This window comes from Adiantum capillus-veneris, chromosome 2 (assembly GCF_014529385.1).
Source record: "Adiantum capillus-veneris isolate H3 chromosome 2, ASM1452938v2, whole genome shotgun sequence".
Lineage (NCBI taxonomy): Eukaryota > Viridiplantae > Streptophyta > Polypodiopsida > Polypodiales > Pteridaceae > Adiantum > Adiantum capillus-veneris.
The window spans coordinates 81,987,748-82,012,740 of record NC_140932.1 but is presented as its reverse complement, the minus strand read 5'-3'; the positions used below and the strand labels follow the sequence as shown (position 1 = coordinate 82,012,740).

Genomic DNA, 24,993 nt, shown 5'->3' with positions numbered 1-24,993 from the left:
AGTTATTCCCCCCACGGGCTCTATTCCCATGTATTATTACCTTTACCTCTCCCCACAAGAGCCATAGGCCTAGAAAAATGTACCAAAAAATCCCGACCTCACGCAGTGCTACACAAGAGATATTTCAAAAAAAGTCTCATTAACCGGGGTACCTATCTCATAGTATTTTCAATCCATACGGAGAGCAATCATACCCTCAGTAAATATGAGACATTATGCCATCTTATGATTGTCAAGGATTTTAAGGTGGAAATTAGTGATAAATTATGGCAGTAGAATATCTATAGCCTGATTGTTTTACAATGGATACCCAGATACAATGTGGGAAAAAAACAAGAGAGATATTTTATCAGGGTTGCGAGAAGCCCGATGATACTTCACGATAGAATTCCCAATTATTCCTATCTGGGTGTAGAGGGAAAGAGAGTTAGAGAAAAAAGGCTCTTCCCGTGGAAGTTTGCAAGATAAATTTCCAAAAGGGAGAGATATCAGTGTTATCAATAGTATCGAGGGGTAAAAGGTACCCCAGGTAGTTACCATAGATGAAGAGTCATCTATCCATTAGCAGGACACACACACACACACACACACACACACACACACACACACACACACACACACACACACACACACACACACACACACACACACACACACACACACACACACACACACACACAGAGAGAGAGAGAGAGAGAGAGAGAGAGAGAGAGAGAGAGAGAGAGAGAGAGAGAGAGAGAGAGAGAGAGAGAGAGAGAGAGAGAGTCTGTGTGTGTCACAAAGCACACACCCTGCTTCTTTTTCTCCGATGCCGGAGAAGAAGCACCTAATCTCCCTCTATCACTGAAGCCAATGTCGAATGTTGGAGAAGCATCGAGAGTCGAAATCAAATGCCAAAAATATCGGCTGAAAACTACCTTCTACTGCGGTGCTCAAATGGAGATTCTAAGGGCATAAATGAATTTGAAAGTGGGATAAAACTTAAGGACACTTGGAAAAAATACTCTCAACATGATGAAGAAGATACAACAACTACCGAAATGAAATCCATCTTGAAATTGTAACACGCAGATGCGAATTTCAACTCTCTCTCTCTCTCTCTCTCTCTCTCACTCACACACACACACACACACACACACACACACACACACACACACACACACACACACACACACACACACACACACCTGCTCTGAGATTTCTCTCTATTCCTACTTGAAAACTCTCTGCACAACGTTATTGTATTCAAAGCTTTACTTAACCTCCTACAAAGGCTACTGTCGACTGTCAATTTGCACTAAAGAAACCTTAGCTTTGAGTGAACCTTAGACACTCCAAGAGGGACTGCACGCTATTGGAAGTGGAGCATTTTCCTATTGCACGTATTTATTTATAGATTTCTTGAATGCTCAGAATGATTACAAATTGTCCACCCAGACATAAATTGACCATAGCTCATAAAGAGAAATTTAATAATTAGATATCCATAAACTTGCTATCCTTTCAGATGGTCTAGAGTTCACTTATGCTTTTGCTACCTATGGGCTACCTGCCAGCTCCAATTAATAACTATTTATCAATTTTCTTTACATTTTTGGCCCGATTGCAGTCGATACTTCATTCCCTCATACCAAAGTACATATTTGTCATCTCTATTGAGATTGTGACTGTAAATGTTTGTCATCATCTTGGCTTGAATGTTGCTCTGTGCTTCTTTCAGCACGGCGACTGCTAGAGAGAGAGAGAGAGAGAGAGAGAGAGAGAGAGAGAGAGAGAGAGAGAGAGAGAGAGATGGAGAAATAGAGAGAAGAGTATGGAGCAAGCTTTTCTTGCTAAAAATGGTAATCAAAGAAATAACCAAAAAAAGTTCGCTCTAAAGCTCGTATGGGGGAGAGCTTTTTGGAGCGAGCTTTTCTTGCCAAAAATTATAATTAAAGCAATAATTGCTCGCTTCAAAGCTCGCTCCAAACCCAACTCGGTTAAATAGTTTACAATAGGATTACATGTGCTCACTCTTGATTGCATCAATACTTGAACACACTATATCCGCCTCTTTTCCTACTCAAAACCATAAAATAGCCATTTGTGTTTGTATTTTACTTGTAGTTCACACACAATGCACTCCACTGGGGTTCTCACAATTAAGCTTGAGGCTTCTCCATCCAAAGATTGGAAATGCATGGATACTTGTTGCATATAATACTCTTTAAAGTGGCAAATTGAAGTTTTAGACTCAAAAATGGATTAAAAAATGGACTCTTGGTCACATTAACGAGTCATCTTTCTCGTAACTACACCTTTTGAATGCACATTAAATCATTTGCACTTTGTGGTCAACCTTAGCTCACAATGGAATCACATGTAGAGCACTTTGAGTTCACACTGGTAAAAATCTATGGTAGCTCACATTGTGGTTCATAAATTGATCAAATGATTGCAACTAAATGAGAATTAAACCCACCCGCAATGCTTGTTCTCTCTCCACCATCGATCCCTCTTTGTTCCCCCCCCCCCCCCCTCTCCCTCTCTCTCGGGAATAAGTGACACGGGCTGGGTAGGATGGGATCTAAGGCTGGGGGATTGTGGGCCGTAGATCTGGAATGCGGGTGCCCTAGATTACTTTTTAGGGTACCCATGTTTCGAAAGTAATCTAGGTACCTCATATTGCGGGTGTGGGGTTTGAAACCGTGACGTCACCCATGAGAGGCTCATGTCCTAATCACTTCGCCATGCGCGCGTTTTGAAGCGTGGGGGCCCTAATTTACTTAAAGCACGTATGCAAAACGACGAGCGTCGAAAGTAATCTAGGGTACCATAGATTACTTTCAGTGCCGCCACCCAGATCTACAACCCACAATCCCCTGCCATAGATCCCACCCTCCCATGTCCGTGTTTAGTCACGAACCCCCCCCCCCCCCCCCCCTTCCAAAAAAAAAAAAAAAGAAAAAAGAAAAAAAAAGAAAGAAAAGAGCCATCTCTCATATAAATACACACTTTTAGGTCCACATTAAATTCAAGGGAAAACTACCAAAATACCCCTCTAATTTGTGGAAATTCCCAAAATACCCCTCAAATTTTAAAATTCCCAAAACACCCCTAATATTTTGTCATAAATTCCCAAAATGCCCTTCAAATTTTCCAAAATTCCCAAAATACTCCTGGTTGTGAAACTAAATTTCTCCAAAGATTAAAAAATTTGTAGCTTTTCATAAGAAGACTGGTTGCTTATCAATATAAGATGCTAAATTCAGAATTTGAGTCGATTATGTAGGCTTTGTAGATGAATTGGTTCATTATCTTTAGACATAATTGCCTTTTTTTGCGAGGTAATTTGTGGCAAATTACATGTTAAGCATGCAAAAATGGATCTCAATTATCAAAAAGGAATAATGATTAAAAAATCTTGAACAATCCAACCAAAATAGATACAAGAGTATTTTGGGAATTTTTGAAATTTAAGGGGTATTTTGGTAATTTTCCCTAAATTCAATGCACTTTTCGGTCAACCTTAGCTCACAATGGGATCACATGTAATTCACGTTGGCTTCACGAACGATCGAAATCTGGCGTATGGTCACTGCGCCAAGTGGAAAGTGCTGATTCTTTCTTTTTTGATCGTTGGGGAAGCGTTCATGTTACATCACCCCTAGTCTTTGATCAGAGAAAGATCGGCTTCTCAGAGAGTTCATGGCAGTGCGACGCGCTTCGAGGTTTCGCCAGCAATGCTTCGGTGGCGGAAGCTTTCATGCTGTACATTCACAATCTTTTTCATCTCCATGCTCAGGTGTGCGTCGGCCTTGGCTTTTTTTAGAAAGCTCGCAGTTTCGATATCCTTTTGATACAAGCTCAGCATCGCCATCCCTAGCACATACTTCTGCATTACTTACACCAGCAAATGCAGCTGCAAGCTTGGAGCTTTCATTGCAGGGTTTACCAGCATTTTCGCCGCGTTCTCTGTTTTCACGCAAATTGTGGTCCTCAGTAGCAGTCCCAGAGCAATCAACCTTCTCCTTTCCATCAAATTTAGAAAAGGGCTCGTCCTCACCAGCTCCAGCAGGGCCTTATTTACATATGTCAAAGACAAGGGTTACACAAGCCCTTGCACTTCAGAGATCATACAGAAGTTATCAACAGTATCGTGTCTTTCATACTGAACATGAGAAGGTTGAGGAAACTGCAAACAAAGGACTTACCAGCAGCAATGTAGGTTCTTTGCCTGCAACAAAACCAGATGAAAAGCCGAGAATAGTGGTGCTTGGTACAGGATGGGCAGGTTCACGTCTAATGAAGGATCTTAATGCTAGGTTGTGCGACATAGTCTGCATTTCTCCCAGAAACCATATGGTATTCACTCCTTTGTTGGCATCTACTTGTGTTGGTACTCTGGAGTTCCGCTCCGTTGCTGAGCCTGTGGTGCGCATTCAACATGCACTTTCTAAATCCCCAAATTCATACTTTTTGCTCAGCTGTTGTGTCGGCATTGATCCAGTGAAGCATGAGGTAAGCTCAGACATCTTTTTTTTTTTTTTTTTGGTTGGTTTCTTATGCACATAATGGTAAGATATGTACACTTTTATCACCGAATAAATGTTGAGAACAAGTATGGGACATTCTTATGAGCAATTTTTTTTAAAGAAAAGAAGAGGGGTGGGTTTTCCCTACCATGTATATACATGGGAGGTTTTTTCTTGCGTTTACTTACTTAGGCAGTTGTGTTTCCCGGAATAAAACTCTTTTCTTGTGACATGGACCTTTTTCATCCTCTCAAGAGCATTGCTGTTTCTTATGTAATGTTAGGGTCTCTCTATTTATCTACAGCATTTCTTCTGGGAGCATTTAATGGGAGCTCAACAAGTTTTGTTGCAAGAGTCAGCCAGCAATTGAATTTTCAGCACGTCCTCTTTTCAAGACTTCGAAAAAAACTGTCCTGGATGGGTGCTACCAAGTTGTTATCTCCTCATGTAACTTTAGGGTGAACAAGTTAAATTTTTGTTGGGAAGGATATTATCTCAAGAAAAATGTACCTAACTGCAAAAGAACTCGAAGGTAGAGGCTGGGCATGTTAGAGGGCACCAAAGAGGTGCATACTAATAGCTAGGATGACCATATAGTTAGATGCTATCAAGGAGGTGATACTAGTATTTAGGAGCATGATAGACACTTAATAGTTGCGTATATAAAACACCCTTGGACATTGATGACATTAAGGAGAGATGAGATAGCTGGCTACGCATGATGAAGGTGATGATCTTGCGTTTCCTTTTTGGAATCACAATCATATGAAGGTTGGATATTATCAGGGTTTCAAGATTGTGTCTGATATGGTTGTCTGTTGTCTGTTGCATTATTCAAGGCCTGCACGTTGTAAAATCTTATATAATCACTTTCATACTTCAAAAATTAAGATTTTTCTCTTTTGTATTATTCTATGTTGCTATAGAAGTCGAAGTTTAGAAATCAATTGTTTGTGCTGGTTTGTCCTTGTTGTGCATGGCTTTATGGTTGAGTTATTGTACAAATTTCATTCAAGTAATCTTGGTGACTTCTTATTTGATTCTTCAGCAACTTGTTCCATAGTTGGTCTCTCCATCAGCTTCCTTTTGTGCTACTTGATCGGTGTCATCTTAGCCTTGGTCATCATCACATTGGTGTTGTACGGGTCTTCATTTTGTGGGTTTGGTGCTCATTTCTTAGGGATTTTTTTAAAATCCAAATTTGTTCGGATTCCTGCCATTTCCTTCACAGATTTTTGACATCTGTTGCTGATAGAATTTGTATCACATGTGCTCGTGCCCTTGGTTGTGGGTTGGGCACCCCCATACACCTGTTAGACAAGGAACTCATGCACATTTAGGGTTTGCACCAACACTTTTGAGGGTTTTAATTTTGTGTCAAAGGTGCAGCAGAAAGAAGGTGAATCGGATAAGGAACTGTTTGCAATTGCGATCAAGACACCTCTCTATGACGGGCAGCCAATAGATCTCGAATCTATCGCGATGGATCTCCTCGCCGTGTAGGCACAAGTGCGTACCGCCCACCGAACGAGCACTGGATCTTGCCAGGGATGCCCAACTGCTACGGAGCGGTGGTAACAGGACAGAAAGGGAAGCGCTAGGGCTAGAGAGAGAGATCACTGGCTGATGTCGCCTCTTGCAGAAAACGCTAGAGAGAGAGAGAGAGAGAGAGAGAGAGAGAGAGAGAGAGAGAGAGAGAGAGAGAGAGAGTGCTCGCCACAAAGTGAAACGTTAGAGAGAGAAAACGCTAGCAGAGAGAGAGAGAGCCCAAACACTAGTAATCTGCATTCAACAACTTGCCAAAAGTAAGGGGGGGGGGGGGGGGTTTGCTTATATAGGACAAACTCCAGTTTGCCCTACTCAGCTAGAAAACCCCACGATTCTGGAAATTGGTTAAAATGGCTAATAAATATGTAAACTCACTAAAAGTGACCCGGAACACATATTTAGTGGCTTAAGTGTAGATGACTCGAGACTCTGACCCCGAGAAACCCTAAGAGTAGGGGTCTTGCCTCATGCCATCCTATCGAGTGAGCAATACCATGATGTGCACCGCCGAGAATAGGTACGTCTACCTCTAGTACGGCCGGGCACAGCCACAAAACAACCCTCACTCCCTAATCTGCTCCTGGGAGATACCAAAGCTACCACCGGACAGGAAAGATGAACTCTAACACCCCCTCTCAAGGGAGCTGGTATGAGAGGATAGTGTAGCTTGTGGAAGAGGTTTGGTGAAGATGTCAGTAGGGTTATCCGAAGTCGGGATGTATTCTAGTGAGATAAAGCCATCCTTTGTTTTCTCACGAACAAAATGGTACTGATTCTCTATATGCTTGGTCCGGGCGTGAAACACTGGACTCCTCGGAATGGCAATACGACTCTTGTTGTTTGAGTACATAATGGTCGTCTGCTGCAGAAAGCCCATCTCCAAAAGTAGCCTTCTAATCCAAACTGACTCACATGTAGCACTACAAACAGCACGGTACTCTGTCTCTGTGGAAGACAAAGCAAATATTGGCTGTTTCTTGCTGCTCCATGAAACTGCTTCTGAGCCAAAAGAAAAAGTAGAACCTGTGGTCGATCGTCGTCCGTCTGGATCACCTCCCCAATCTGAATCACTCCATCCTCGTTGAATGACCTGGGGATCCGAACCTCCAGCTGCATAGTGAATGCTCAATGATTGGGTCACCTTCAAATACCGCAGGAACCTGATGGCTTGCTGCATGTGTGACTTGGCGGGTTTCTGCATAAAAGAACTGAGTAGACCCACCGGGAAACTCACATCAAATCGAGTGTCGAGGACCCAAATGACAGAACCAACCAGTTTCCGATACTCTGTCGCATCTTCTAGAAGAGGAAGATCACACTGTGACAACTTTTGATTGGGATCCATTGGAGTAGAGATGAATTTGCACTCTGTCATACCAAATGCTTCCAATAATTCTTGGATATATTGCTCTTGAGAGAGGAAGATGCCCCCCTTTGTCTGTCTAACTTCTAATCCAAGAAAATGATGAAGCAAGCCAAGGTCTGTCATCTCAAACTCCTCTAACAAGGTTGCCATAATACTGCGGATGTGCTCAACATGGCTACCTGTAATCACAAGATCACCGACGTAGAGGATAACAAGTGTCACTAACCCTCCCTCACGGAAAATGTACAAATCTGGATCAAAGATCTCTGGAAGGAGTCGTAGGAAAAAAGGAATCAATCTTCCGGTACCACGCTCTAGGCGATTGCTTGAGGCCATAGAGAGCCTTAAGCAACCTATAGACCATGTCTAGAAACTCTGGATCCTCGAACCCTGGAGGTTGCTCCACATAAACCTCCTCCTCTAGATCGCCATTAAGGAATGCCGAAACCACATCCATTTGAAAAACCGGCCACCCGTGAAGGCCAGCAAGAGCAAAAACAATCCGAATAGTCGCCGTCCGTGCGGTCAGGGCGAAGGTCTCCTCGTAGTCTACACCGGGTTTCTGGGAAAAGCCTTTGGCAACAAGTCTCGCCTTGTACTTGTCCAGAGAACCATCAGCTATACTCGGTTTGGTAGACCCACTTGACCTTAATCACTTTCCGCTTGGGAGGCCGCGGAACCAACACCCATGTGTTTCTTCTTGATGGAATCAATCTCTTTTTGCACGGCCAACTTCCACTGAGGTAGTGAAAGTGCCTCCTCAATTGTAAGAGGAACTCTGTCATGGAGCACTGAAGACATCAATGCATAATTCACCTGTAGTAACGGGTCATCTACCTCGGCAAGTCGAAGTCAATGAGAGCGTCGTGAGGTACCAGAATCTTGCCAATCGGGTGGAAAATCTGAGATTGCTGAATCTCGCAAGGTTTCCAATAACCACTTCGGTAACTTGTCGGGCTTGCTCCCCTCGGGGGGAGCCACTGGAAAATTTGTCTCTACATCGGCACTGTGATGAGATCCACTGTCAACTGTATCTTCGGGAATGGGTACATCCTCCTCCGTGGCTTGAGGGACAGGGGTAGGAGAAGAAGGAGAAGAGGGCTCATCATAGGGCAAGTCAAAATCTGGGTCTCCAAGAATCGGAAGATCAAGAGTCGTCGTGGAAGGCTTGGGAGCGGGAACCCCCTCTGAAGGTAAGGTCTCATTGAAGACTACATCACGGCTGAGAACAATCTCCTTCTTCTTTGGATCATAAAGTCTATATCCCACTGAAAGAGAGTTGTAGCCGATAGAGATCATGCTGTAGGTCTTGGGGTCAAACTTCCCCCTTTACTCCTTTGGTACGTGAACATAAGCATCGCTCCCAAAAATTCTGAAATGGGAGACGTCGGGCTTCTTACCAAAATAGGCTTCAAATGGTGTCATCTTTGGAACCGAAGAGGTTGGAGATCTGTTGAGGGTGTGGATGTCGCAATTGCCTCAACCCACAAGGACTTAGGCAAATCTCGATGCTCAAGCATGGTCCTAGCCATCTCTACTACTGTCCTGTTCTTCCGCTCCACAACTCCATTCTCTGAAGGTGTATTGGTATTCGCAAGCTCTTGCTTAATGCCATGGTCCGTACAAAACTGAATGAAAGCATTGGAGGTAAACTCCCCACCTTTATCTGATTTGATGGTCTTCAATACATGATTGCTTTCCTTCTCCACAAGAGTATGCCAATTCTTGAAGAGGCCAAAAGCCTCGTGCTTGTGTTGTAGAAAAAATGCCCAAGTAAAGTGGCTAAAGTCATCCACCAATAACATAAAGTAAAGAGCCTTGCCGAGGGAAGGGGTTTGCATAGGTCCACAAAGGTCGGTGTGAACCAACTCCAACACGGCAGTGGCTCGGCGTGTAGAAAACCTCGGGATGGATTCTCGATGTTGTTTCCCACGAAATGCATTTCCCATGCTCACTCCCAACATCTGGTAAGCCTTGAAGCAACTGTTCTCGAAAAGCAAGTCGAAGGGCATCATTGTTCAAATGGCCAAACCTGTAATTCCATAAATCACCTGTGGGTATCCGAGAGCGTGGAGTCGATAAAGGCCGTTCTCTATTGAGCCCCCTCTGACTTCTACATTGGCCTGTCGATCCTGTATAGATACTGAGTCCTTCGTGAAGATCACCTCCATGCCAAGCTTGCACACCTCGTGTACTGATATAAGATGAAAACCTAGTTTTGGAGCATAAAGTACCTTGGAGGTATGCATACCTCCTCTGCCGTTGGGAATGAGCTCCATGGAACCGTCGCTGTGAATACGAATTTCAGATTTGTCGCCGATGAAGATAGTACCACAGTGTCAACGCATTTCGGACAATAGATCCTTCGTAGGTGTCATGTGCCGTGAGGCACCACTGTCAAGAATCTAGTCATGAATTTCTTGAGGAGAATGGGTCACCAATGCCTCCGATGGTCTTTGGAGAGTCCGTCGAAGGGAGAATTTCCAAATGAACAAAGGCCGGTGACTTTACTACTGCCGCCGAGGAGGTCGAAGCTTCTCCAACTCACTTTGGACACTTCCTCCAATAATGTCCTTTCTCACCACAATTATTGCAATGCCGCTCCGCCTTCAAGGCGTCACGCTCGGCATCACTCATCTTGTCTTTGGTGTTGTTGCTTTTCTTCTTACCCTTTTGCTTGTTGTTGTTGTTGTTGGAAGAACCGGCCAAGGCTTCGAAGCCTGACTTCTTCCCCTTTTGGAACGGCTCCTCTTGGTTTAAAACCATTGGAACTAGCTCCGTCCATGTGACAGTATTCAACCGTCCGCTGGTAATCAAGGAAGAGTAGAAGTTGGTGTACCGGGGAGGCAATTGAGCCAAAAGTTGAATGGCCATATTTTCCAAACCGATAAGCTTTCCCATATGAAGTATCTCCTCCTGAAGCTCTTACATCTTGTTGATATGATCTTGCATGGAAGTATTCTTCGCATCCAAGGTTCTCAACTGCACCTCGAGGGCTATCCGCTTCATTGGAGAGACTCGATCATATAGAGAAGAAAGACGATCCCACATCAACTTCGCATCTTGCATTAGCCTAATGTCGCCTATCACTGTGGGTGAACTGTTGAGAATAATAAAAGACTCGATCCGGGAATTTACTCGTTCCCATAACTTCGCTCCCTTAGAGTCCTTTGGCTTTTGAGAGTTGCTTGAGACAAATCCTCCGAGCTCGTAGGAGTCAAAGCCCGCCATCATAGTTACTTTCCAAATGGCATAATTGTCTTCACTCAATCGCCGATTCGAGGGAAAGGTAGGAAGTGTAGGTATCTTGATTGGTTGATCACCTACTCCGGAATAGAACTGGGACCAATCTCCCCATTCGTCATTGACGGTGTGGTCACCGCCACCCCATCCTCTTGGTGTCCGTCATCACCATGGGCTAAAAATGTGTCAGAATCATCACTCTTATCCATGGTGTTGGAGAATTTGGGCATGTGAAACGGCTAGGATCAAGTGGAAGATAGGAAATCTGCAAATCTGTCCACTACAACCGAAATCAGCCCCAAAAGAGTGAAAAACGCAAAATAAACAGCAAACTGCCTCCTTTTGTCGCAAAAAACAGCAACTCAATCTCACACAAATCACTGATCCGATTCAAGAGCATGCCGTGGCTCTGATACCATGCCAAAGGTGCAGCGGAAAGAAGGTGAATTGAATGAGAAACTGTCTGCAACTGCGATTAAGACACTTCTCTGTGAGGGGCAGCCAATAGATCTCGAATCTATCGCGATGGATCTCCTCGCCGTGTAGGCACAAGCTCGTACTGCCCACCGAACGGTCACTGGATCTTGCCAGGGATGCACAACCACTATGGAGCGGTGGCACAGGTCAGAAAGGGAAGTGCTAGGGCTAGAGAGATCGCTGGCTGATGTCGCCTTCTGCAGAAAACGCTAGAGAGAGAGTGCTTGCCACAAAGTGAAAACGTTAAAAGAGAGAAAACGCTAGCAGAGAGAGAGAGCCCAAACGTCGGTAATCTGCATTCAACAACTTGCCAAAAGTGAAGGGGGGGGGGTTTGCTTATATAGGACAAACTAAAACCCCACGATTCTAGAAATTGGCTAAAATGGCTAATAAATATGTAAACTCACTAAAAGTGACCTGGAATACATATTTAGTGGCCTAAGTGTAGATGACTCGAGACTCTAACCCCGGGAAACCCTAAGAACAGGGATCCTGCCTCATGCCATCCTATCGGGTGAGCAATACCATGATGTACACCGCCGAGAATAGGTACGTCTACCTCTAGTACGGCCTGGCACAACCACAAAACAATCCACTCCCTAATCTGCTCCTGGGAGATACCAGAGCTACCACCGGATAGGAAGATGAACTCTTAACATTTTGGTTGTGGTATTTTACATAGATATTTGCCCCTGGTTCACTATACACGTGGCCTAGGGGGGCTGTTTGTCCTTTTTCTTGTATCATTGGAGAGTTTTCCACCTGGAGTAATTGGGCTCACCAGCCTTTCGTCCATTTGTCTCGCTGTGCTCTCTCGTGCCATTCTCTCTTTCCTCTCTACTTCCGTTACACATTCTGATAGTCTCTGAACGATCACATCCACCAAATGCAGGTGATGCAGCAAGTAATTCTTCAGGTAGGGAAACTGGTCTCTTCAGAGGATATGGTTATGATCCTCATGACACATCTCTCTTCAATGCTTTCTATTGAGTCTTGATTACTTCAGAGAGGAGAATCTGATTTGACATTGGAGGAGCTTGTTGCTGGTGCTTCCACATTATGAAAAGCTTGATGCCACCAATTATCTGGATTGGAAAGTGCTTATGGAGGCCGTGCTGGAGATGTACGTCCTTCTCTTTGTGGTGAATGACGAGATTGAGAAACCCAAGGTTCCTATGTACCGTACCCTCTCTTCCAAGGAGTTGGAGAAGCTTGAGCAATACCAATGCTCATGGGAATGCTGGGATCTTGTCTTTTGTCTTCCTCAATTGTATATTCTGATACTTGTACACATTCCGAGTATCACCATTGCTTAGAAGATCTTGAGCCTTTTGGATGAAGTCTACAATAGGATGACACTATGAAGAGAGCTCACCTAAGTGTACGATTCCAGACTTTGGATCGTTGGCAATCCCAAGTCTATGAAGGATCACATCCGCTAGATAGACGCGATGCAACAAGTGATTATTCAGGCATTGATCTCTTTGGAGGATATGGCTATCCTGTTGATGGCACATTTCTTTGGAGTATATTTTTTTCGATTTAGCCGTGTTTACTTCAAGGAGGACTTGACTGTTAAAGTTTATAGAATCTCAAGTGAATAGCTCAATGTGGTCCCAATATTTATTTTGGCTTTAGGTATTTATTTTACTTATTTGTCAAATCTTGGGTAGGGCAATTTGCTGAGGTGAGTATATAAGCACCACAGCTCGTAGGAAATCACAGGTTTTATTCCCCGTTGAATACAATAAAGAAATACCGAAAGGGGTGCTAGTCTTTGGAGCCAACAGGTGTCGGCGTCTGCTTGGTAGCGCTCTAGCTTCCAAGCCGTGTGTGTTTGAAGAATCAATTCCCGTTACAGGTTTTCTTTTGCAAAGTTTCTCTGTGTCCTAACTTCTAAAGTAAAGTTTCGGGTGAAAGCCTACGTCTACCGCCCTACGGGCCGGTTTCAATATCATCGATCCTTGGAATCGGAAATCTGTTTTTGATAGTGATTTTATTGAGAGCTCTGTAATCAATGCACATTACTGCAAGATCCGTCTTTCTTTAAAACCAACAACATCGGAGAGCAGTACTCGGCTGGATAAGACCCTTTTTCAGAAGGTCTTTCACTTGGTTCATGATTTCTTCACTATGGGCTTGGCTAACATGGTAAGGTGGCCAGTTTAGTGGTGTGCTTCAAAGAATCAGATCAATGGTGTGATCCTTAGGACGAGATGGGGGTAACTTGCTTGGCAGGCCCTCAAAGAAACAATCAGCATGTGTGTGGAGAAAATCTTGGCGTTCTTTGTCAAGTTCAGACATGTTCATTCCGTGTTCATCATTTAACTCTTTCAAGTAGATCGAGTAAACAAAGAGACTCGATTTCATTAATTTGGAACTGGCCGAAGCCGATACAATAGGGACGGACAGTTTTACATCAAGTACAATTGTTTGGCCCTTTTCATTCGTCAAGGTTGCTTTCTTTGGCCAATAGTCGACCACGGCGTTGTTCTTATGGTACCAAGGGACTCCTAGGAGGACGTCACACCCTTCCAAAGGCATGATGGAGAAGTCCTCGTGCCCTAAATACCCTTGACAATGCAAACGAAGTTTGCCAATGACAGGTGTACTGGCTATGTCCCGTCCAGGTGCCGCTAGAACTGCCTCTGCTGGTGGTCCCATCCTGTCGGGTGCAATCTCGAGCCGTGCCGCCAATTCAGGTGAAATGAGTTGGCCTTGGCTCCTCCATCGAAGAAAATGAGGGCTTCTTGATCTTTCACTTGCCCCAAGCTCGGCAAAGTTTTGTACTTTCATCTATCAGGCTTGGGTCAGTGCCCATGCAATTTGGTACCAGTCTTGCTTTCATCTTGCCTTTTTTCTTCCACGTTCCTCTGTCGCTCTCGAACTCTCTGGCCTTGTCTTCAATCGGTCCTTGTTGGGGCACTTTGCAGAGATGTGCCCTTGTTCCCCGCAACCAAAACACTTTCCCTCTTTGATATAGTTTGCTCGTTCTCAAAGAGTCAGTCGGGATCGTGCATCCTTATCCTTCTTTTCTTGGGAACTCTTTTTCTTTCTACTTTCATTGTTGGTCTGTCTGGTTCTCTGAGTCAAGATCTCATTAGTGGGGTAAGTTAAATTTCCCGAATGTATCAAGAAACTTCGTTTCGCATGACCCATTAATTCTTGGATAGAATTTGACTTTTGTTCCAGGCAATAGTCTCGGATCTCTGTAGGGAGTTCGTAGCAAAACTGCTCAATTTGTTCCTTAAGGTTGACCTTCTTAAATAAAGAGGCTGGTAGAAAAGAGTCCCAAAACCTCTCGCAATAAGCGTCCAAAGAATCTCCCTCGGTCATCCGAAGATGGTTCCAAGTGGTTCGTATATCCCGTTCGTATTCCTGGGTCAGCCAAGAAGAAATAAAGAGCCTTTTGAATTTCAACCACTTGACTGGAGCTTCTTTCCTCAGAAGAAGAGTGGACCATCATGTTCGAGCATTTCCTTTGAGAAAAGATGCAGCCCTCCTAATCTTGGAGTGCTCTGAGTAATGCCCTCCAGAGAAGGCTATGTCAAACTGTTGGATGAAGGCCAAAGCCCTCGGAGCATCTCGGAATCCAGAAAAGGATTTAAATTTTATTGACTGTCCACCTTCTTTAAATTCTTTTGCTTTCTTGCTTTCGTCTTCGAGGAAGTCATATTGGTTGGCTCTATAGAAGTGCTTCTTCTTTGCATAAAATATATGGTCATCTGAGTCCGAACTGTCAGAGGATGACTCCTTTGTAGAGCTATCAAATACTGGGCGGAATTTGGGTTTCTTTGCCTTTTTCTTGCCCTTTCCGAAGCTTTGCTCTTTGCTTCGCTTTTTGCCCTTTCTGTCCTCCTTGCTTGAGTCAGAAGAGCTAGAAGAACTGTTAGAAGAAGAGGAAGAAGAAGAAGTGGGTAGTCCCTCAAAGCGTACACGCTTCTTCTACTTTCTTGCAGATGCAAAAGAAGATTGATGGCCCAAATAACCAGGGTAGTTAGTCCCCTTCTTGCGCTTTTTGGATTAATTTCTTGTATCCAAAAGTTGACTGATTTGAGTCTGAACCGCCTCTTGAAGTTTGTTATGTAAACATCCTCGGAGAAGGAGGTTTCTTAAGTGCCGGTTTGATTGGTGGTTTAGTGGCTTTCTGCCACTGAGTGTGCACTTCAGCGATGGATTGCTGAGACAAAAATTTTGCAAACTGTGGATCTTTCGTAAATTTAATCATCTGCTTTGTGCACTCGTCAACCTGCTGTTGACGTTGCATCTCTTGAAGTTCATACTGAGTAGGCCGAGGTGGCCCGTACTCTTCCAATGTTAAATCGTTTAAATCTTCTGCATGGTCTCTTTCCGCATCAGCAGATGCAGAAGTAGTCGAGTGATTCTTGTTGGAATCCATAAGAGTTGCAAAATAAGGGATCGGATTTTCCGGTAGAAGAGACATCAGCCATGCTCTGATATTACTGTAACAAACTTGGACACCCCAAGTCAAGATTCTACCGCGTCACAACAGAGATTCACTTTAATTTAACTAATATAACAAAAGAGAGACGACACGGGCCGGCAGAGTTCCGTGCCAAGAGGTATTGGCCCCAAAGATTGGCGCCACTTTCGGTATTTATTTTTATATTAATCTGTGTGCAAAGTACAAGTGAGCCCGCAGGTGCTCACTCTCAGCCTCTACGTCCAGATGCCCTGAGAAGTGAGCCCTAAAGGCCACTTATAAAGATTACAAAGGGTTCCTAAAAGCAGAGCCCCCAAAAGCTTCTAAAATTAAAAGCAAGAGTTCCCAAAAGCTGCCAGCACTAAAAAGAGATTCCGTACAGCTGTCCATAAAAAGCAGAATCCTGTATAGTCAGCGGAAATCGCGGAATTCCGTACGTTGTTGCCACGTCAGCTTGTCAGCGCATTTTGCAGGTGTTGTGTACGTTGCTGCCATGTCAGCAGTCAACACATTTTGTGGGTGGCTTTGCCATGTCAACAGGTGTATGTGTGTGTGTCCGGGTGGCTCTGCCACGTCACCAATTTGTGATAGCTTCGGAGCTTGACTTCCTATCCACAGGAACCAAAAACACAAAGGCTCTGGCCTGAAGTTGCTTTGGGCAGTGCGAGGATGGATCAAGGGCTGATGTACAAAAGTGTAGACGGCTGATTGGAAAACACAGATGATTTACTGTCGGAAGCCGAACTTGACTCCAGAATAAGGTCGCTTTTGCTGCTAGGAGGCTAATCTACAGCTGTCCACCAAAAGAAGCAAGATGAGCGTGAAGTTCCCGCATCTTCAGGTCGCAGATGGGCTGAAAAAATGCAGCATCAAAGCGGCCGCAAAAAAAAAAACGCAAATTTCGCACAGTTCTGAGGAGAAAACTCTATCAACAAGTCTCCGTAGACAAGGGCAACACATAGAGATGAGATCCACCAAAGCTTAGGGCCAATGCAAAAACTCAACAAATTAAAACAAGTCACTGTGAATAAATCACTCATAGAAGCCTCCCAAAGCATGTCGTAGGGTTTCCAAGCGACGTAAGTATAACCTGCCTCTACAACGTAGAGGGCGGTACTATTTGAATTACCTGTTAACTTTACATAGAGCACTGAGAAGGGAAGAGAACACAGTTGCGTCCAGCGACTAGAATGTCACTGCGCACGAGAGACCGACACCGTGTAGGCCCCAAAGACTGGCGCCCCTTTCGGTATTTCTTTATTCAAATTAAGGTAGACGATCCGACCACTTCGCACAAGCTTTCACAAAGCTGTCCAAACCTGGCGAAAGCTGAAAACGCAGGTTTTCGACCTGATTTTGGCAGCATAACGGCGCAAAAATCCTTGTAGGTCAAAAGCACCTGTCTAGGACGGATTCCCTCGCTATCTGGAAGCTTTCTGGTGAGCTATCACAGAAATTCAGCGGGCTGTAATTCCCTGTTTTCCATTGTCGGGTGCCCAAAAGCCTGTACACGCATCCCAAGGCTCTCACGAGGCTCCCCTGGTGTTCCCTTTAAGTTTAGGTGCGAAACCCTAAACCTGAAGAAAAACACAGCAGGCTGTAATTCGCTATTTCGGATCGTTTTTAGTGGAGCGAACACGCCTACGCATGTCCCAAGGGCTCCCGCACACAATGGGACGGTTCCCCTGTGAATTGGACGAGTTTTCACGCGAGAAAACTCTCCGAACTCGCAATCTTTCACGATGGAACTGTGCGTACCTGTGGGGGATTAGCAATTAGCTAATCCGGTTCCTGTTCAGAAGGCTCTTGCCTTGGCAAACGCGCATAAACCCCAGAACTGTACATGTTCGTTTGAGTAGCCCAACTAGTGGGGCATTACCATATATGCCAAAAGGGGGAGAGAGATGCACGAGAGCAAATCATCACGCTACATGAGACAGAGGAGAAGGCAAGCTTTCCATTAAAGCTGTAGACCTGCATCCACTACTCACACACACACTGTATCTCACTTATGATAAAAAATTAGCCTCCTCTCTCAAATTGGGCACCCCCTCTTGCTGGTGGAAGTGGAAAACTTCACCAGGAGCCGCCATGTGTCCAATTTGCCCCTTTTGAGTTAATTCTCTAGTTCCCACTGACTTATAAAGTTATAAGTGACTTTCCGAGTGGCCCAAACTTCATTTGGCGCGCACAGGCTTCCATACTCATCAGAATTCAGTGCTAACTGGCCCGACCAATTCCAGACTGACCGACCCATACTCCCGCTGTGAGAAACCTATTCGGCCGCAGCCGTTTCACACTGGCCATGCAATGTCCACTTGCACCTTTTCAAGGGTTCCGGGGAAAACAAGTAAAAATAAAATAAATAAAAATATCTAGTACTTATTTACGGAAGGCAATAGGAAAAATACACCTCCTGGTGACACACCCCACCTTTGAAATACTGCAAGCGACCTCGCTTGCATGCCACTAATATATGCGGTATCTGTTGATATCACACATATTTTATGATGGGAATCCAAGATATAGATGCTTCTAGAAATGTAGCGTTGGACGATTAAACAATCCCACCAACCTGGCTACGACACATATATCAAGCATAGAAGCCTTCTAGTGTACTCTGAAGCACAAACTTCTCTAGCTAAATTCTGTATGGAAAGAGTAGATGCAATTGCTTAACTACTCTCTTGAGCATCATGAACCATGCTCTTGCCTTGCTCTAGAAAAGGCTACATCAAGTCACTGTGGGTTCCATCTGAAAGGCTTCAAGATATAATTGCAATAGCTGAGGTGAATCAACCAATTCAGACTCTTCCATCCATTTGGCATCCAACGAGGGATAGTTCTTGAACTTCACCAAATAGCGTCTTGCAACCTTTCCTCTAACCTTTCTTTCTTTATGTGCCAATATTTGTTCAGGAACAAGGATTTCATCCAATTCTTCCACTTCGGGTTGTTCCTCATCAAGCATATTCTCTGGCACGTCACCAACAAAGAGTCTTAGAAGGCTGACATGAAAAGCATTATTATTTTCCAGCCTTCGGGTAGCTTCAACCTGTAAGCTACATCGCTGATCTTTTCTGAAATCTGAAAAGGACCATAATATTGCATACTGAGCTTAGGAAACAAGCGTTCCTTGCCTTTCCTTTTCCTTAACCTGGCCTTTTCAAAGCGCAAAAGCACCCAATCACCAAGTGAAAATACAAGTTCATGACGGTGACGATCAGCAGCTTTCTTTTGCTTAGCCTGAGTCTTCTCAAGAGCAATCTTTATCTTCCTGTATGTTTCATCCATATCTTGCACATACTTGTCTGCCTCAAAAATCTTGTCCTTAGTCTGCAAAATGGGCGGGACCTTCTTTCCCTCTTCCACTATCTCAAATGGTGCCTTACCTGTTGACGTATGCACAATGTTATTGTAAGCATATTCAACCAATGGAAGGTGGTGTTCCCAAGTTGCCTTATGCTCTGACACATAACATTTGAGCAGGTCCAGGACAATAGAATTTGCCTCTTCTGACTGAACATCAGTTTGCGGATGAAACGAAGAAGAGAACTTTAGCATAGTGCCCATGTTCTCAAACAATGCCTTCAAGAAAAGACTCGTTATACGTGGATCCCTATCACTGACAATTGACTGAGGCATCCCATGATATTGCTCATGAATATCTTGACCATGTGTTCTGGCTTTATCTTCTTCCTCACAGGAATGAAATGGGCCTGCTTACTGAACCTACAAATGATAGTCCACATCCCATCATTGCCTGTTTGCGTCCTTGGAAGATCAAAGATAAAGTCCATTGCTATGCTTTCCCATGGCCTATCTGGGATTGGCAATGGCTGCAACAATCCCGATTGCTTTTGTCTATCAAATTTGACTTTTTGGCATACTAAGCATGATCTTACAAATGTGTCAACATCTTGACGCAAAGCTGGCCAATAGAAGAATGCCTCAACCCCTTTCATTGTCGCATCAATTCCACGATGCCCAGCATAAGGTGGAGAATGACTTTCCATCAAAATCTTTGGCCGTAACTGTTTAGTAACACATAACTTTCCATGCATCATGAGAAAGTCATTCTTAAGCATATAGTGCTCATGATGTTGCCCATCAACAAGCTGGTCATAGATCCTTGCAAAATCTAACACGTGCATGCCAAAGTTTTGCATATGAAACAGCCTTTGAATCCACAATTGCATTTGCAAAATTCTACCCACATTTGTCATACAAAGTAAGCTTGTACAACCCACGACACAAAATGCTAGATGCAACTATTTCATCACCAAAACTGAGATCTTGAACTGTACATCTGTCACAAACTGCTGACGTGTCAAGCCACTAAAGAACGGAACCAACTTACAGAGCCGAGAAGTCTAAACCCTAAGAAGTAGCAACAGAAGGAGAAGAAGTCCTACCAACTTATGGGACCCCGTCTGATGGGCCCAAAGGACATAAAGGCATTAAGTATCTCTAACATCCCAACGAGACTCCTTAGCCGTAGGCAAAACAACTCTAGCAGCAACTGACCTGCCACTAGAACCTGTAACAAACTTGGACACTCCAAGTCAAGTATCAATCGCGACAGCACCAAATAACCACTTCAAACAATTCACACATCACAATAGATTTGCACTGGCCCGGCAGAGTTCCGTGCCTAGAGATATTGGCCCCAAAGACTGGCGTCCCTTTCGGTATATCTTTTTATATTAATCAGTTCAAAGTACAAGAGAGTGGGTCGGGATTCACTCTCAGACTCTGCATCCAGATGCTCTGAGAAGTGAAGGCCCAAACCATGTATTTAAATGTTTACAAGGGATGCCCAAAAGCAGAGCCCCAAAAAGCTTCAAAATCAAAAGCAACTGCTCTCTCTCTCTCTCTCTCTCTCTCTCTCTCTCTCTCTCTCTCTCTCTCTCTCTCTCTCTCTCTCTCTCTCTCTCTCTCTCTCTCTCTCAGAGAGTCTAACTGAAAGCAAAAGCATTCTCTCTCTCTTTCTCATTGCGTGAAGGAGAAAAAGCACACTGCCGTAAAACACGCCGCAAAACGTGCCGCAATTCACGGAAATCCGTACCAGCTGCCACGTGGCATCTCCCCGGCAATTTAGGGTTTCCTGGAATTAGGGTTTCAGCCAGAAATTAGGATTTGCTGCAAATTAGGGTTTTTGGCAGATTTTAGGGTTTGCAGGAATTTAGGGTTTCAGCCAGAAATTAGGGTTTCTGCTGTCCGCCACGTCATCACTTTGTGACATACCCCCCTCTTGAAAGCATTGTAATCGACCGCGATTACGCCTACAAAACCGACAAAAGCAATAAACCGTCTTAGCAGACACTGATTGTTAGTACCTACGTACTAGGAACACACATCTAGCACATGTACCAAATCGACAGTCAATCATACGACATCACAGGACATCACATGACATTCAACATTCAAGAGCATGATTTATCGGCAATGTAGCTAGCAATCACATCTAGGTCCAATCGGGACCTCATCGATGTCCGATTGACTAACCCCTATTGCAACCATGTCTATTCGAGATCAATCAGACCAAAATGCTGTAGTCATTTTGTCCATCAGTTCCTGCACTGAAAAGAAGTCAAGAACAAATCTGTATCATAATCAGGAATTCCATTTTATAAAGTCATACATCAGAATACTATGAGCTCTCAGTATCCTTGAAGCTCAAAGAGACATCAGTGACTCTAGTATCTAAATCAAGGCATCTGTTGACAAAGGAGCGTAGTGACTCCCCTCTTGTGCATCCCACTGCACCAGATCTCCGGCCAAGCTGAATTTGGAGTAGACTATCTTTCGTGCTCAGGAAGGGTGGAACCTTCGCAGCACCTTCAACAATCTCAAATGGCGTCTTCCCCGTCGAAGAGTGTATCGTGTTATTGTAGGCAAATTCCACCAAAGGTAAGTATCTTTCCCATTGAGTCTTCTAATCTGAGATATAAGACTTCAATAAATCTAGAACCATTGAATTGGCAATCTCGGATTGCCCATCAGTCTGCGGGTGGAATGATGACGAGAACTGCAACCGCGTGCCAATGTTCTCCCAAATTGCCTTCCAAAACAAACTCGTAAATCTGGGGTCTGTGTCGGAGACAATTGTCTCAGGCATGCCATGTAATCTGAAGATCTGGGCCACAAACAGTCTCGCTAAGTGATCCGGCTTGACTGTTTTCTTCACTGGAATGAAATGAGCTTGTTTGCTAAATCTGCCAATAACAGTCTAGATACCATCGTGACCACTCTGTGTCCTTGAGAGATCAAAAATGAAATCCATCGCAATACTTTCCCAGGGGTGGGTGGGTATGGGTAAAGGTTGTAACAATCCTTGTGCGTTATGCCTGTCAAACTTGACCTTCTAGCATACTAAGCAACTGCGCACAAACTCTTCCACATCCTTTTTGAGTCTCGGCCAAAAGAAGTATCTACCCTTTTCATGGTGGTAGCAATGCCGCGATGACCCGTAAAAGGTGGACAGTGGCATTCAGTCATAACCTTTTCCCTCAACGGCTGTGTAACGCACAACATAGTCTTTTTCATCAAGTAGCCTTCCCGAAGGGAGTATCAAGCTACTGTCTCCCCATCTCATATCCGTGTGAAAATATTTGCAGAAGCTGTATCTGTGGCATACTCATCGACCATATCCTCGAAGCTCCTATGATGTATCGCGGAAATAGCCAGAACCAACGGCTTACGAGACAAAGCATCTCCCACCACATTCTTGTGTCCCTTCACATGGACAATCTGGAAGTGAAACTGTGACAAGATGTTTGCCCACCGCATCTTCTTTTCCGAAAGCTGCTTCTGTGACAAGAAGTAGCGGAAACTCTGATGGTCTGTAAAGACAGTAAAATCCGCTCCGAGTAGGTAATGCCGCCACTGAGTAAGAGCATGGATATCCGCCAAAAGCTCTTTCTCATATATCTGTGCTGTCATCTCCGGCCTAGAGAACAATCGGCTCTCGTAAGCAATGACATGGCCTTCTTGCATCAACACCGCACCCAGACTACGACCGCAAGCATCACAATATACTTCAAATGACTTCTGCAAGTCCGGCAAAGTCAAAACTGGTCCCGTAGTCAATTTCTCTTTCAAGGTCTGAAAGGCAGTCACCTCTGTGGATCCCCATGAGAAAGGGACTCCTTTCTGTGTCAAGATATGCAAAGGGGAAGCAACCTCTGCAAACTTTCGTATGAACTGCCTGGAGTACGAACACAGTCCCAAGAAGCTTCTAACTTCATGGACGTTCTTCAAATCAGGTCAATCATGGATAGTCTCTATCTTGGCCGGGTCCATTTGCGGTCCATTTGCACTCCAGTTGCTAAGACAATGTGTCCCAAAAAGTGTATCTCTAGTAGGAAAAATTCACTTTTCTTTGCATTAATCACTAACTTGTGATCTCGTAATGCTTGAAAGACCTGAAACAGATGATCTCTGTTTTCTGCCTCATTCTTGGAGAAAACAATGATGTCGTCAAAGAAAGTGCCAACAAATAGTCTGTACTCTCGAAAAATCCTGTCCATCATCCGGTTAAATGTTGCAGGAGCATTAGTTAAGCCAAAAGGCATCACCAAAAACTCAAATAACCCAAAAGTAGTCCGAAAGGTTGTCTTGTAGACGTCTCCTGGCGCGATTCGGATCTGATGATATCCACTCTTCAAGTCAACCCTGTTAAAGCACGAGGATCCCTGTAAAGTGTTGAGTATATCATCGATCCTAGGAATCGGAAATCTGTTCTTGATGGTGATTTTGTTGAGAGCTCTATAATCAATGCACATGCGCCAAGATCCGTCTTTCTTCAAAACCAACAACACTGGAGAGCAATACGGTGAAGTACTAGGCTGGACAATACCCTTTTCCAAGAAGTCTTTCACTTGGTTCATAATCTCTTCATTCTGTGCTCGGCTCACACGGTAAGGTGGCCGGTTCGGTGGTGTACTTCTAGGTATCAGATCAATGGTATGATCTTGAGGACGAGCACGTGGTAACTCTGCTGGTAGGCCCTCTGAGAAGCAATCGGCGTGAGAGTGGAGCAAATCTTGGTGTTCTTTATCAAGTATAGACATATTTGTCCTATCCTTATCGCTCAATTCTTTTATAAAGATTGAGTAAACAAACAGACTGGATTTCATTAATTTTGAAATGGCCAAAGCCGATACAATAGGGACAGATTCACCCTTCAGTTTAATATCAAGTACAACTATTCTGCCCTTTTCTGTAGTCAAAGTCGATTTTCTCGCCCGATAATCGACCACGGCGTTGTTCTTGTGGTACCAAGGAATCCCTAAGAGAACATCATAACCCTCCAAAGGCATCATGAAGAAGTCCTCATGCCCCAAATACCCCTGACAATGCAACCGAAGTTTGCCAATGATAGGTGTAATGGCTACGTCCCTACCAGGTGCCGCTAGAACTGCCTCTGCAAGTGGTCCCATCCGATCGGGAGTAATCTCGAGCCGCGCCGCCAATTCGAGTGAAATGAAGTTGGCCTTGGCTCCTCCATCAAAGAAAATCAGGGCCTCTTGATCTTTCACTTTGCCCCAAGCTCGGCAAAGTTCCGTACTCTCATCCATGGTGTCGGGATCGGTACCCACACAATCTGGAACTAGTCCTGTTTTCATCTTGCCTTTTCGTCCACGTTCCTCAGCCGCTCTCGAACTCTCAGGCCTGTCGTCGTCCTTATCATTCTGTTCTTTCTCTGCCTTTTTGGGGCTTTTCGCGGAGATGTGTCCCGATTCCCCGCATCCAAAGCACTTCCCCTCTTTGATGAATCGAGCTCGCTCCTGAGGAGTAAGCTTGGGTCGTGCATCCTTTTTCTCAGAGTTGCTCTTTTTCTTTCTACTTTCATTCCCAGAAGTTTGTTCAGCTCGCTGTGTCATGTTCTCATTTGTGGGGTAAGTTAGACTGTCAGAGTGAATGGCAAAGCCCCGCTTCGCATGACTCATCAACTCCTGAATAGAATCTGACTTCTCCTCCAAGCAGTGATCTCGGATCTCTGTAAGTAGACCCAAGGTGAACCGCTCAATCTATTCTCTGAACGTGATCTTCTTGAATGAAGAGGCGGGTAGAAAAGAGCTCCAGAATCTTTCACAATAAACATTGATTGTATCTTTCTTGGTCATCCGAAGATGGTTCCAAGCAGCTCGTATATCTCGTTCATATTCTTGCGTCAACCAAGAAGAAATAAACAGCTTTTTGAATTGCAGCCATTTAACTGGCGCAGTCTTGTTTAAAAGAAGCGTGGACCACAAGGTACGAGGTAGCTCTCCGATTCTTGGAGTGCTCTGAATAGCGTCCTCCCGCGAAAGCAATGTCAAACTACTGTATAAACGACAAAGCCTTCGAAGCATCTGAGTATCCTGAAAAGGTATCAAACTCGATCGAGGCCACCT

General features: G+C 44.3%; 1 protein-coding gene across 1 annotated transcript in view; it reads left to right on the top strand.

Moving 5' to 3' along the window:
• The first annotated feature begins 3,583 nt into the window (after nucleotides 1-3,583).
• LOC147463079 (internal alternative NAD(P)H-ubiquinone oxidoreductase A1, mitochondrial-like) overlaps nucleotides 3,584-24,993 on the top strand; it is a 99,367-nt gene continuing 77,957 nt past the window's right edge. The window contains exon 1 of the mRNA XM_086487147.1: nucleotides 3,584-4,500. Coding sequence (XP_086343273.1) covers nucleotides 3,688-4,500 — 813 coding nt within the window. The 5' untranslated portion in view covers nucleotides 3,584-3,687. The remainder of the gene's footprint in view (nucleotides 4,501-24,993) is intronic.